The sequence below is a fragment of the Drosophila hydei genome, unplaced genomic scaffold (assembly GCF_003285905.1).
Source record: "Drosophila hydei strain 15085-1641.00,03,60 unplaced genomic scaffold, DhydRS2 tig00000001-arrow-pilon, whole genome shotgun sequence".
NCBI lineage: Eukaryota > Metazoa > Arthropoda > Insecta > Diptera > Drosophilidae > Drosophila > Drosophila hydei.
The window spans coordinates 1,784,333-1,799,348 of NW_022045643.1; the positions used below are offsets into that span (position 1 = coordinate 1,784,333).

Consider the following 15,016-nt stretch of genomic DNA (forward strand, 5'->3'; position numbering starts at 1 on the left):
ACAAAGTCAATAAGATTTGTGGGAAAATTTTTGGTATACAATTAACTTGGCTAAAATGCTCGATTTGCCAAGCTAAAAGCAAATAAACAGTTGGTCAACTATCGAGCCACATGTCAAATGTTTTCGCAGTCATTCAACTTGTATGGGCATGCGGCTGTTGTTGTTGCTCATGCTGTTGCTGCAATGGTCTATTATTATGGGGCGTTTGCGGCTGGCTGCCAGTTAAGAGTGCCGCAGTCGGAATCGGAACTCGTGTCATTTCCGCAAAAAGTTTAGCATGCTTTTAGGCTTGGCCATTTAACACAGCGGGTGGGTGGCATGTCTCTCTCTCTCTCCTACTCTTTGTGTGTGTGAGGCGTGGCCATGAACAACATGGCACAAGAGAATCGTCTATGCAAGTGTTCCGGCTCAGAAATTCACTAAAATTATGACTGAATGAATTGTAGTCTAGAGCTAGAAGTATTTAAAGTAAATGTGAGTGCATTTGCGCACCGTTGGTTGAAGAGATAAATATAATTGCAAATATTTGTCTAGCTATAGGTAATTATGATAAAGATAAGCTCGAACTTATCTGCAAGCTAAGCTAAGTCTGGCTTAACTTTGCATATTAGCACAGCCTAACAGGCCACTCAAAGTGCAAGGTCTGTCATTATATTTAACTATTTATAAAAACAGACAGTTTATTTTATTCATCATTTTCATGTTGAAAAAGAGAACAGTCATAAAGCAAAACTACCTTCTACAGTCTGATGCCTGCTAAGCTATACCATTTGCTTGGCTGCATTTCTAGTTCCTTGAATAATTTATATAATACCTAACTTCAACTAACTACACCACAGTAACTTACAAAAATGATAGAAACTTGGGCGAAATGATTTGCTGGAACTCAACAAATCCAGTATTTGGCGTCCTTTTGGGACTATTGCCCAGTTCTTGAGCTTGTTGCCGTTGTTGTTGCTAGGCTGTCCGAAAAGTTGTTTAATAAATGTACTGGCACATGCTTATGCTTAAGGCCATCGAATATGTTGGCATTTGGCTGTGACCTTGAAGCTGAAGTATAGCCTTGCTTATAAACAGCTTCGCAGCCAATATGAAAGTTTTTTAATAACTAGTCATAGGCTGACGGAGTCTGGGTGTCTGCGTGTTGCCCGAGGCTGTAATTGCGTTAAGCGCACAATTTGTATCTGCAGTTTTGTATCTTTGTATCTTTAATGTTGCATTAAATTTATGGGCGCAACTGATTTATGAGCAACGCCTGCTAATTACGTGTATTTCGCATGCTCTATCTGGCGCACGTTTGCTGCTTTAATGAGCAGCACTTAAATGCCGTAACGAGCTTAATTGTGAACTCGACTGGGCGGCACTCTCATTAATAATTGCGCCTGCCTGCAACTTTTAATGAAGTTTGCATTCCGTTTCAGGCGTGAATGTCAACAAAAACCGTTGCGAATCAGCCAGCAAGTCAGAGTCAGTCAGACGCAGTCTGTCAGTGGGCCAACGCTGCGTATGCGTAACGTTTTATTTCAAACCCCACAATCTGCAGTTGATTATTTGCAATTTTATTGCCACAGCTGAGGCAAACAAAAAAACTGCTGAATTTAAGCCCGATTCTGTGCATTAAAATTTAAATGCTCTACGAGCAAAAAGTGTTTATGCATGAGCTGCAAATTCCATTTTTTTCCTCTACTTTTATTCTTTGACAATTTTCATGCTGCGCTTTCAATTTTTTATGTGTTTTTGCTACGCTACCTGTGGCATATTTTTAGTGGAATTATATTTTTTCTACAAACTTTTCAACTAGCTGTTGAAAGTCCCCTTTTTTCGGTTAGTTATAGGAGTGTATGTAGATGTGCTTAATATGAAATTTGTTTTATACAACTTTGTAGTTGGTGCATTTTTGTAATTTTATAGCCAAATGGCTGGCGATACCAAATATCCCACGCAGTTTTTTCTGAGCTCAAAGAACAAAGGGAAAGGCATAAGAAAGTTAACGAATGGCAGATGCTCTATAAATTCAGCATAGGCAGAGGAAGACAGCGAGTTGAATTTGGCTCGATTCATTCAGCTGATCTTTCGCCTGCTACATATCTACACATTCCAAAAGCTACAGGGTATACAAGAAAACCATATATGGTTACGTTCGGTCTCTATGCCACATACAGAGCAGCATTGGCCAGCTGAGTGTTTTAACCCTTCCGGCCGGCTGCCACACAAAACAGTTGCACGCACATTTTTTGTTGTGGTTTCGCCAGCCATTTTATTATTGATACGCAGATTGCGCAATGAGCGGGCGGTTCTTTTGTTGCAATTTAAAGTGCTCTTTGTGCAATAATTATTGAAAACTCATTATTTAATTAAAGCCAGCGCATTGATTGCGTTAAGTGCTGCGAAACAATGGAAGAAGAAAGCTTTAATTGGCGGTCGTTAGTCAAGTGGCTTAGTGAGGCGGGGCAGGCGCACACCTTTCTGGGGTGTGGCTCGGCAGCGCAATCTTTGCTAAATATGTGCTTAACTGTCTAGACATGATTTGGCCAGCGGGTCGGTCAGTGCAAATAAATCTGTGTTGCTTTTCAACGGGCAGCTTAACATTGGGGCTCGGAACACCCTCCTTGGCGGCTAACCAAACAAATGTTCTGTGTGTTTTTGTGGAAACACATGTAAACACAGAGTCGACCGAAGGCGAGAGCACAAAACCCATACATGGCAAATGAGCTTAGCTGCTCGCCGCTGTTTGACTTCTGATGACACCCGGCAAAATTTAATGCCAACCTCAGGCTTAAAGTTCCATTGGCTAAGCCCAGTGCGAACACAAAATCAAATAAACACATAGAAAAGATATACAGTGTAAATTCCCCGAGCAAAGCAGAACACAGAACGAGGGCCATAAATTTTAGCTGCCATTGGCGAAGCTCGATACTTTGCTGCGTATGAAAATTTGCATGTTCAACAAGTTGGGGCAGCGCCTGAAACGCTCTAAGCCCGAACATGATGACGTTTCGGGCGCTGCCAAATGCATTTCAGGTGTTAATTTCAAGCCTCTATTTAAAACAGCAGCTGTCTAGCTGTGTGTGTGGGCTGAAAAGTTTGTTTTTGGCAAAAGTTTTATAGCCTGCTGCTGTTAACACTTTGATTGCCAGCAAGTTTTTTAGCTGCCAACAGCGAGTCGATAACGTTTCGTATTCCGATTCAAATGCAAATGTTTTTAAAGTGCCACGAAGGCAGGGATAACTTCAGCCACAGCTGTAAAGCCAATCTAACTGGGTAGCTAGTAGCGTGCTGCATCGCTGCCGAGTGGGCGAGTCTTAAGAGCACTGCAGGAGCTGGTAACAGAAAGAGAGAGAGACTGAAAGGAAAGCACAATCATAACATATATCTCAATTATTAAGTGGAACTCCTTAGTTTAGAAACATTGTCTAAGTAGCTCTTTTATTGTTGAATCGAGCGTCACATTGAAGTGGCTGTGGCTGTGGCATTTAACACTCGAACACCTTCAATTACACCTGAACGTAGATCCGCTCAGTTTTCTGTTTAAAGCTTTAAGCATCGCATCGATAGCTATGCGCTGTATTTCATGTGTAAATAGTGCCCACAATTGTGAAGAGCTGCAAGTACTTATCCAAGGTATGCAATACGAGTATGCAAGGTAGACAGACAAACAGGCGAGCAGACAAGTGGACAGGTGGGCAGGTGGGCGGGCGAGCGCCACTATAAATAAGTAAGATTAAGCGCACTTCAGTGTGTGCGTGTCTGTAAGTTTGTGCATGCGTGTGTGTGTGTCTGGGTCTGTAAACTGAGAGAAACATTTTGGAGCAGTCGAGCAAGACCAGCAGCAGAGCCGTAACCAAGTCGAGCATCCAGAAGCAAACGACGTGCCCGGACTTAAAAACATGAAATAAACATTTTTTTAACCGCAAAAAAAGTAAGAAAGTTGCCGTGGGGTGCAACCGACTGCATGATGCTCGCTTATGGCTCAAGAAAAGTTCAATGTAAGCAAGTATAGAAAGTCAAGAGTTTCTATTCCAATTTTTAAGTCTGCAGCTTTCTATTGAGAGCAGATCAAACATGACACACAACTAATATGCTCTTTTCACATCACGAACGGGAATAAACACGCAATAAAAGAAATGTATAAACTTCCGTGTGGCACGAGAAGCAGCGCCGACTGCAACTGGAATCAAAATCAGCTTCTCATGTTGCCAGACGCCTGCACCGTTTGACTCTGCTGACTGTTTGCTACTTCTTGCCGATGCCAACTCTCCGCTCTGCGCTCTCTTTACTGCGCGCTCCTTGCTGATGCTGCTCATAATTCAGGAAGTGTGCCGCACTCTTTGTCAGGCGACTTGCATTTTATAACAAGCTGAAGCAGCTTTCCGCCCGCCACATTCCGTTGCACAGTCCGCAGCGGCAGCTTAATAAATGTCAAAAAGTAGCAGCAACACGAGTTCACTGTACAGGCACCAGTGACTTTCACTAGGGCCAGCAATTTAATTTGCACAACTTTGCGAAATTAAATAAAAATGCTTTGCATTATTTACTAAATGCATCATTTTCATATTTTTAATATAAACATCATTAAATATGCACACAAAAACCAAATGAGAGGGAAAAAATAAGTGTAGTTGGAGAGGGTTACACTACAGAATACCCCGCAAGGGGACTGGGAATGTGATATCGTATGGGCAGACTGAACGAGCTTGCTTCTATTTGAGGTTTGCTTCCTTCCAACAAGTCTTAATTACCAAAGGCAATTTCTGATGATGTAATCCTTTTAGATATCCTTCCCACACATGCCTGCCTAATGCTTTCCCAGCTACAGGGCATCAGTCCTACAATACAAAAAGCAAATGGGTTGTAGCGCTGTCTGCTTTTAATGAGTGTGTAAATTGCAGCTGTAAAAAAGGAAAAGCTGCAAGGAAAAACTGTAACAAAAATTGCACAAATAATGTTAATGCATGCGCACAGTTTGATAATTAATATTAAAATCAGTTTGCACGCTGTCCACTCGCATTGTTGTTCAATTAATCAGACATATGTATTGTGGTCAAGTTTGCTATCACGTGGCCCAATTGTCACTGATTAATTAAAATCTCCGCATGCCCTTTAAAGCAACAAAACCAAAAAAAAATGAAATATAAAAAAGAAACCAAACAAAATCACAGCAAAATATTATTAAAATTCACACATGAATAACCAGCTTGCTATTTTTGCACCAACCACACACAATGTGACTGACGCCAAAGGCGAAACCACATTTAGTTTTATGCTTAATTAAAACCATAAATTAATATTATTATTATTTAGTGGTATCAGTAAATGCTGGCAACTGAAAAGCAGTTAAAGTCTATATATATATATATATATATATATATATATATATATATATATATATATATATATATATATATATATATATTTAAATGTATATTTATGTAATGAAGATTGTCTTAATGGATTTCAACTAAGATAAGCGCGGCTCGAGTTTTGAATCGTTTCATGTTTTTGCTCAGAGCTTGTAGAAAAGGTAACTTCAACGTCTTATTGTTGAAAGGTATATGTGTAGAAGGAGACGTGTTTGACTCTGCTTTTTCGGTCCACAACATCAGCTGTGATCAAACACCATTCAAGGGTTTAACTTGGAGTATTTTAGAGTTAGTTCCATTTATTTAAACAGCGTCTTTCTTTACAAAATTTTAGGTAAGCCAATTGTGTCTGTATTTGAATATAAGTAAGCTTCTTAGCTTCTTAGATCAGCTTTGTGCCCTAAAAATTTCATGAAGATTGAAACACATGAAGCAAAGTTCCAGCATCATCTTGTTCATAGTGGGAAGCTGCAGACAGAATCAACGCCTTCGTTTCACAAAGTGCGCAGTTAGTGGCACATGTGCTTATGTGTGTGTGTGTATTATATAGATTTATGTTTGCATAACATGTACAAGGAGGGGCAGGGTATTTGCTAGTCTGATACACACAACAAGTGCTCTCATCTTAGTTGTTTGCAGTTGTCACTTATTCAGAGATTATCCAAGTTCGCTGCAAATTCCTCTTGTTATATTTCTGATGGCCAACTGCAGAGCATATTTAAACTTGATGATTTACTGTTAAATACTGTTAAATGCAGTTGAATTTATTGATAAATCGTATTTGATTTGATTTACGCATTTTTCGTGTGTTAAACACATTAAACAATTAGCTGAAGCATGACAAACAGTTGCAATTAGCGCGCGCGAATGACACTCAATTAAATACAATAAATTCAATTGACAGCTGCGCTTCTTAACAATAATTTCACTTTGCATTTCCATTTCCATTTCCATTTCCAGTTGCCAGTTCCACAAATCTCATTAAAATGCCCACTGTATTTTATTTGTGCATAATTTCTGGCTCATTTATAAGTTATGCGTTATCTTTATTTATGCACATATTTGTCAATCGATTTTTTTAATTTGATTTTATTTATACATTGTTTGTGGCTCGTTTATTGCTGCGCAATAATTATTAACAAGTGCGTGTGGCTAATTGGCTCGGCTGTTGGCTTATCTGATTGTAAAATTGCATTACAATTTATGCGCTCCTGATGTTAATTATAAAGTTTTAAGGTTCCATCTTTCGATGTATTCTCATTTGTGGCTTCCAAATAAAAGTCACAGCGGGAAATCAAAGAAAAATTCCCTTTCAAACTTGTATTGGCTGCAGGCAACGGCAGGAGAAACGAGAAGCGAAAAAACGAAAAACCGAAACAAATTTAATCAAAAGTGTATAAAGAAATGTTTTGCAAACAATTTCATCAGGAATTCTCTGCTCGCTTTTATTCAAATCTTACAAATAGATTTCAATATCTATACGCATTTATCAGTTCCAGTTGCAGAAACAGAAATAAGTTGCCTTCGTTCTTTTTGAATTTATATTTTAAGGGGACCCCAGCCGAAAGTTCGGCAGAACAAAAAAGTTCATTGTTATGCGCAGATTTGAATTCGGATTTGTTAAAATCCAACATATTTTTCTTTCAGGCCGCAACACGAGCGAGGCAAGGGCAACAATGGCAGGTAAAGTCCAGCGCAGCCAGAAATAGATTCGAATACTCAGATTCACCTTTTTTGCATATTTTCAGCTGCCTTGTTTATTTTTTGTTTGTTATCCACATTCGACAATAAGCCCATTGAAATTTGCATGGAAATTTGTTTCGGTGCGCAGCAATCGCTGATGCTCCAAATCAGGCGAATATCTATACGCATTACGCATACGTCACGTTTGCCCATGCATGCGGCGGGGCTGGCAGGCAGATGGACGGACAACTAACGTCAAATTGTTGGCATATTTTGCGCTGTATTTAGCAGCTTACCATGGCATATTAATTAACTTTTATGAGAGTGGAACCCACACACACACACTCACTCACACGCACTGTTAGCAAGGACGCTGCGTATGTGTAATATTTCATTTAGGACCGTGGCGGCAGCCCACTTTTCTGTGCTCCTTTGGGTCTGCAAGATTTATTGCCTGCTTCAAAGATAAAGTCATTATTGCGGCATTATAAAAGATGGCAAGCGGCTCCCCGCAGCGCTTAGCGATATGAATCTTTGATGCATGTAATTGCCATCTCGACCCTTATACGATCTTTCTCATTGATTTGCCGCTGTGGTTGCACAGCCGGCGTTTTGCTTCTGCAGTTATGGTAATTTTTGGCCACTGTTTTATCGCTTGTCTTGGGCTAATTAAAATTTCATTAGGCCGCTAACGCGACGCATTGCGACAGCCATCAGCTGTCAGTGGCTGCCTCAGCCGCTTTGGCTTTAACATGTTGGTAAACAAGTACACTGCAAATTAATTATGCATGCAAGCGCAAATTGACAGCTGCCACACCCACCAAGGCCTCATCAAGCTAAGCACAATCAATAGCCTGCACGGGCAACACGTGTAAAGCGAGCGAGCTTAATTCGTAACTCGATACGCCCCAGCAAATGTTTGACCCCAAAATAATACAAAAAAAACTTAAGCCCTTCGCTCTGTGCACTCGATGGCGGCCATTTGGCAGGCATTCAAGAAGAAACAGCAGCCATGGCCGCTGCATGGCGTCTATACAGCGAGACAAAATGGCCGACAAAATGGCGACAGCGTGGCTGAAGGTGCGCTTTAAAGCCATTTGGCAGGCCCTTAAAGAGATTAACAGCCGCAAATGGCAATCGACACGCGATAACTTCATTTCAGCCAATGTCCAAAGTCAAAAGCAAATTTATTTGAGCTAATTAGACAGTTTCTGACTCATTCGGGTTATCGGACTCACTATTAAGATGCTGTGAGCCTTCGTAGTCTCGCCAATTCAGGCAGCGCATTCACCGTTCGGTGAGTGTCGAAAAAAAATCACGTTTGACTTCTTGCCTTCTGTTGCGCTCTTTGATTGAATTTCCTGGCTGCGGTAGATGCGGCAGTTGTGGCAGATGTTGCATACACTCGTATGTTGCCAGTTCGTGGCATGAAGTTTATTGAAATCGATCGACTTCCGCTTGGAGTGTTTGCTTGTTGTTGTTGGTGTTGCTCGTGTGATGTGCAGCCGATATTTGCATATAAGTAAAATGCGCCAGCGAATGCCTCAGATTTATGTTAATTTATTGAATTTCATTTGATTCGCACTGCCCTTTTTGCAATGTGCTGAAATCCTGCGTTGCAAATGCGAGTGCGAGAGCAAATTCAATCAAGTTTATGCATAAATTACCAGACAGCAAGTAAGCAACAGAAAAAAGGTAAATTTCAGGCCAAGGCGCATCGAAGTAACAACAAAGCTACAACAACAACTTGTTTCTTCCTCACTTTATCTTTATAATGGCAAAAGTTTCAAGTTGAAAGCCTTGGTCCTTTTTTTTTTGTCTACCTTTCCTGCATATTTATGTGAAGCGAGCTTTTTGCTGCCCTTCTTGGCTGGCCCTCGGGGCAGGTCGTTCAAATGAAGCTGCTGTTCATTATGTAATTGTGTTGCGTACAGGTTAAAGACCCAGCATGCAGCGCTTTTTGCGGCTGTCATTTGAATAATTGATATGCTAATTTAATTATTGTTCAATTTGCACAGTTTATTGTAGCTCAACCGAAATGATAACTGAAAACTAAAGGGTTGACCCCTCAGCCACGGCTCGCTTTCAGGCAGTTTTGTAGACGATCCAGCTCCATCTGCTGCATATAGTCAACGATTGTGGTGCAGAGCACCACTCGCAGCAGCATTTTGCAGCCGCTTGCAATGCCAGAAAATGTTATCACGGCGGCATTCGCTTTTGGTTTCCAGGCCAGAAAACTGATGGAATGCGGGCGATAATCTACCAAAGGCACGCGTGTACTAAGCTGCAATGGAGATAAGTTTATTTGTAAATATTTTATGAAATTTAAGCCCACCAAGAAACTGATGATATCCTTGCAATGTCTGCTTTCTTTGAATGCTCTAGGAGCTACTTCCTTGCTGCTTGGCAGCTCCAGGTTCCAGATGTTGTTCATTAGTTTCTTCTGCTCCCGTTGCTGCAGCTTTGCTGCACAGAGCAGTGGCAACAGCATGGTCACTGGCCAGGCCAGCTCCGAAGCTGCGAAGGACACCAGCTGGTCACGCGTGGGGGCCGGTGCTTCCATGCCCAGCCACTCGGCTTCATCCTCGAGATCGTCACGATTCTTATGACGCTGCAAGATCACGTTCTCGTCGTAGCTGAATTCACTGACATAATTACCACATTTTACACAAAGTAAGAAGAAGAGCCAACAGAAAGTTAATCGGAAGTAGTATGCAGCCAAGTGTTGAATGCGCTTGAGCAGAGGCTGCACATGCAGGACTTGACGCAGCAGGTTGAACTCATTTGACAGCTGAAGCTGCTTGAGCAGCTGATTTAATGATTGCAGCATTGCAGTATGCAATAAATGCTGAAAGAGCTGTACAGAAAGCAGAAGCACCAACAGCAAAGGCACTGCGCCCATCACATAGCTGATGATATTTGCATCCCATTGCTGCGGAAAGTCCAGCCAGACCAGCTTGAAGCCCAGCAACACCAGCAGCAATAACTGCAAAATACCCAGCAGCAAGAGCAGCCAGGAGCACCTGAGCACCAGACGGTCATGCAGCACAGAATGCAGATGCTTGTAGGCCAATTGAGATTGATCTACCATATACCAGAGCTGTAGCCTGCCACACAAACACGTAATTAACATCCACACATTGGCTATGTTCTGAAAGAAAAGAGTTAAAAAATCCACAACGTCCAATTCCGGCCGTGTATTGGGTGCAATCTCGTTGTGGCTAGCATTGCTGCTCTCCGTATCGCAGCGCAACATGAGCTGCACAAGGTTAAGCAAAATCAGCAGCCAGCACGGCACATATGCTAAAAAAGAGCTACAGCAGCCAAAACTCAGACGGTAACGCTCATGAGCTCTATCGAAGCGTAACTTCAAAAGGCCGGCACCATTCAGAATCAAACACTGCAACTTAAGCAGACAATAAAGCAACTTGAAGCGCCACATGCTGTTGGTAAACTGAAGCGAAATTAGCAGAAGCCATATTCATTTATTGTGCTCAGTTGATTGATGGCCCACTCAAAGTCATCAAGGAAGTGCCAGCAGTAGAGCTGGCTAATTGCCTGGGTCCCATCAATATCGAAATGGCTTTTCATATAGCTGTTCTAGTAGTTGAAGTGAGAATAGATACAAGGGGTAGCGCCAAGCTGCCCCCTCGAATTTAGCTGTGCAGCATGCAGCCCCTTTTCGTATATCTCATTTTAAAAATTTATTTTAGCTTGATTATTGTACAATTTGCATAGTTTATTGAAGCTAAGCTCAAATGATTACTGCTAACTTCTGGCTTAGCTGCGGATTGTTCTTAGGCTACTTTGTAGACGATCCAGCTCCATCTGCTGCACATAGTCAACGATTGTGGTGCAGAGCACCACTTGCAACAGTATTTTGCAGCCGCTTGTGATGCCAGCAAATGTAATAACAGCGGCATTCTTTTTTGTTTTCCAGGCCAGAAAACTGATGGAACGTGGGCGATAATCTACCAAAGGAATCCGTGTGCTGAGCTGAAATATAGAGGAGTTGAGTTTATTTAGAAAATATACTTATATCTGACGGAATTTAAGCCCACCAAGAAACTGATAATGTCCTTGTAATGTCTGTTTTCTTTGAATGCTCTAGGAGCTACTTCCTGATTGCTGCTTGGCAGCTCCAGGTTCCAGATGTTGTTCATTAGTTTCTTCTGCTCTCGCTGCTGCAGCTTTGCTGCACAGAGCAGTGGCAACAGCATGGCCACTGGCAAGGCTAGCTCCGAAGTTGCGAAGAACAACAACTGGTCACGCGTAAGTGGGTTTATTTCTATACTCAGCCGCTCCGTTGTATTCTCGAGATCTTGAGGACTTGTGCATTCTCTTACATAAGCCCCAGACTTGAGACAAAGTTGGAAGAAGAGCCAACAGAAAGTTGATCGGAAGTAGTAGGCAGCCAAGTGTTGAATGCGCTTGAGCAGAGGCTGCGCATGCAGGACTTGACGCAGCAGGCTGAGCTCATTTGGCAGCTGTAGCTGCTTGAGCAGCTGATTTAATGACTGCAGCATTGCAGTATGCAACAAATGCTGAAAGAGCTGTAGTGACAGCAGCAGCATCAAAAGCAAATGCACTGCGCCCATTACAAAGTTGCTATCATAAAGAAATTCCAGCAAGATCACCCTTAAGCTTAGCAGCAGAAAGAGGAATAGCTGTAAGATTCCCAGCAGCAAGAGCAGCCAGGAGGACTCGAGCACCAACCGCTTACGTAGTACAGAATGCAGATGCTTGTAGACTAATTGAGCTTGGTTTATCATATACCAGAGCTGTAGTCTGCTATTCAGATGCATGATTACTATCCACACGTAGGCCAGGTTCTGAGCAAACTGGCTAAAAAAGCCCATCGCCTTAAGTTCTGGTCGCGCAGCGGGGACAATATCGTCGGAGATCTCCTCGTCGTAGCGCAAAGTGAACTGCACAAAGTTAAGAAAAATCAGCAGCCAGCACGGCAAATATGTGAAAATAGAGTCACAGGAGCCACATCTCAGACGATAACGCTGATGAGCCCTATCGAAGCGTAACTTCAGAAGACCAGCACCATCCAGAATCAAGAACTGCAACTTAAGCAGAGAATAAAGCAAGTTGAAGCGCCACATGCTGATAGAAAACTGAAGTGAAGGTAATAGAAGCCATATTCATTTATTGCGCTCTGTTGATTGATGGCTCACTCAAATTCATCAAGGGAATACCTGCGATATATCTGGCTAATTGCATGGGTAACATTTATATCGAAATTGCGTTTCGTATAGCCGTTGTAGAAGTTAATTTGCATTTCTGCGTGCTGGGCTGAGTATAGATAGAGGGAGAGTAGAAATACGTAGCCCCCTCGGATAGAGATGTTCAGCAGCATGGGCAGCGTCAATTGTAGGTGTTCAGAGCTGAGGCCCAGGATGGCCACAAGCAGGGGCTGGCGACGCAGCTCAGTCACCGGCAAATTGCTGAAAAACTGTGAAAAACATTTGATTAGGCCAAGAGGTAGACAGATAAAGGCAGCAACTGACCAACATGCTGATGACGTCTCGTTTGTGCTGTGGCTTGACGCAGAGTCGTTGTATGGGCAGGCCGAAGGGCATGGGCAGGGTCTGTTGGCGCAGCAGGCACCAGGACCTCAATTTGAAGTACTCCAAGCGATCTTCCAACTGCAAATAGTTGTCATAGAACTTCCAGTGCTGGTCCTGCACATCGTACGAGCAGAGCATCAGCGTCACAAAAGTCAGCAGCAACAGCAACAGATGAGACAGGCGCGTGCGATCCACATTCAGCTGGTCGGAGGATTGCCAGTCCAGGAGCAGCTGACCGAAGCGAATCGCAATGAAGCCCACAAAACTAAGCAGATGCAAAGCAAAGTAGCGTATGATGCTCCAATGCAGACACCAAATACCCAGCTGCTCTCCCAGTATAGTGCGCAGGGTGGCTAGGCGAGAGCTCTTCATGTGCTGCTGAAGAAACACATTCAGCGCGCGATAGATGCTGGCCAGCCAGATGAGGTAGTTGCCCAGAAAGAGCAGATGCATGTAGTAGATGAGAGCGGCACCGGCTATGAAGCACGCCTGATAGCTGTAGTACATATGGAACTGCCAGAAGAACAGGGCCAGCAGCTCGGCGGACAGCATCAATGTGAGAGCACATTCTCGCCAGAGCGGCACACACATCCAGTTGCCCAGCGCGCGTTGCAGCGTGGCGTGTATTTGGGTGCAAGCATTCAGGAGCTTGGTGAGATGCTGGCGCAGCCGCAGAAAGTAGATGTAGAGCGGAACGAAGAGCAGGAACAGCAGCTCATCGTAAGCCCAGCCCTGGCTGAGCCACAGATAGCCCAATGAGCCAATCATATTTAGCACGGTCATCATCTGCGCATAGAAGAGTTCGCCCCACACGAAGTGCGCGCTCTCCGTGTAGCTCACATTGTAGAAGCCCAGATAGATGCCCAGGCGTCCGATGATACGCCACACGCAGAGTATGTGGCACAGGCAGAAGCCTTTGACCGTCGTATGCGTTCGCATCGCTGCCAGCCGCTTGCCACACTGAGTGCCACAAACACAAACAAAAACACAAAACAGAAAGGAAATTTGTCGCTGCATGTTAATTAGCTTTTACAGTGAATGATAAGTGCGACATTTATTCTCGCTGCGAGAAGTGCGAGAACGAGCCCTTGAACCATAACGACAAGCAATATTTCATGCTCTGTTTATATTGTGGCACGGCGACCTTTAATATTTTACACTCTGATGTGGGGTCATGAAATCGAAAGAGCACTTAAAATAGCATAAAGTTAAAATGGAAACTGAAAGCTCTCTATAAGAGTAGCAAAGTTGATGCCACTACACGGGCCACTTTTTAATTCATATGTATCTTGGGCAGCATTTAAGGGCACGAACCCAGCGGCACCGATGATTTAAGAGCCATGTAAGCAGCCGTACCGAACATGTGCCTCATGCGCCTCATGTGCCTCGTATCGCTGTGTAAGTGTGCGATAAAAGCCGCCCATAACAATGACAAAAAACTGCATGTTTTTATTACAAATTGCAATTGTGAAAATTTTATACATGGCCGCAGCCACATTGCCATCGTCGCATCGTGTCACATTCCACAGCCTGCACCTGCAGCAGCAAATCCAGAACAGAAAAAAATGGATAGAAATGGGACGCACGGCACGGGCTGTGATAGTGTCGCCACAAATAAACTTCCGCACAAAAATTGGGCTGCATTTCCGGTGGGCCGCCTCGACAGTTTTTATTGCTGCTTTTTGCTGCGTGCCGCAAATGAATTTATTTCTTCTTTTTCCACCCTTTTAAATTTCTTTTTCAATTTAAATTGTCCGACGGCGGGCAACTAACAAAAAAACGAAAAGAAAAAAGAACTCGGCATAGCAAAGCTTTCTTTTAGTCGATTTCGGCTGCTATAAATTTGTGCATGTTTTCATTAGTTGTCAGCGCTGCTTTTGATGATTTATGCATGTTTTTTGCATCCATCCACTTTGCACTCGGCGGTGGCAGAAACAGAAAAAAATATCTATTAAATATTTAGTTGATATTGCAAATGTTTTTAGCCCATGCAAATGACTACAGCGGCCATAGGTCAAGAGACATAAAATATGTAGTTCATATGAATATACTTTTAATGGAGAAATTTTAATGCATTTTCAAGTTATATATTAAGTGTATTCTATAGATTAATGATATACATATTCAAGTTAAACATAAATAAATTTCGCATTTATCAGCTAATGTAACTCGGCTTAATCATGCTGCATCTTAAGAAATTATATAATTCCTAGCTCTTACATTCTTGAGCTATAATAAGAATATAATTTTGTCAAATTTTAATTGATTAAGAAGACCTAAGTCGAGTATGAGCTCCGTCGTCTGATACAACAATACAACAATAACATTAAGTAAGCTTTATTACATCATATAATTAAAATACCTTTATAATACATTAAAATATTTAATCTTATTATA

The 15,016-nt window shown here is 42.4% G+C and overlaps 1 protein-coding gene across 1 annotated transcript; it reads right to left on the reverse strand.

The window, feature by feature from the left end:
- Nucleotides 1–12,222: 12,222 nt before the first annotated feature.
- LOC111603067 lies at nucleotides 12,223–13,558 on the reverse strand. The gene is made up of 2 exons (XM_023320525.2): nucleotides 12,560–13,558; nucleotides 12,223–12,504 (listed from the first exon to the last, which is right to left on the reverse strand). The coding sequence occupies exons 1-2, from the start codon at nucleotides 13,556–13,558 to the stop codon at nucleotides 12,223–12,225; spliced, it is 1,281 nt and encodes a 426-aa protein (XP_023176293.2).
- Between the last annotated feature and the right edge of the window lie 1,458 nt (nucleotides 13,559–15,016).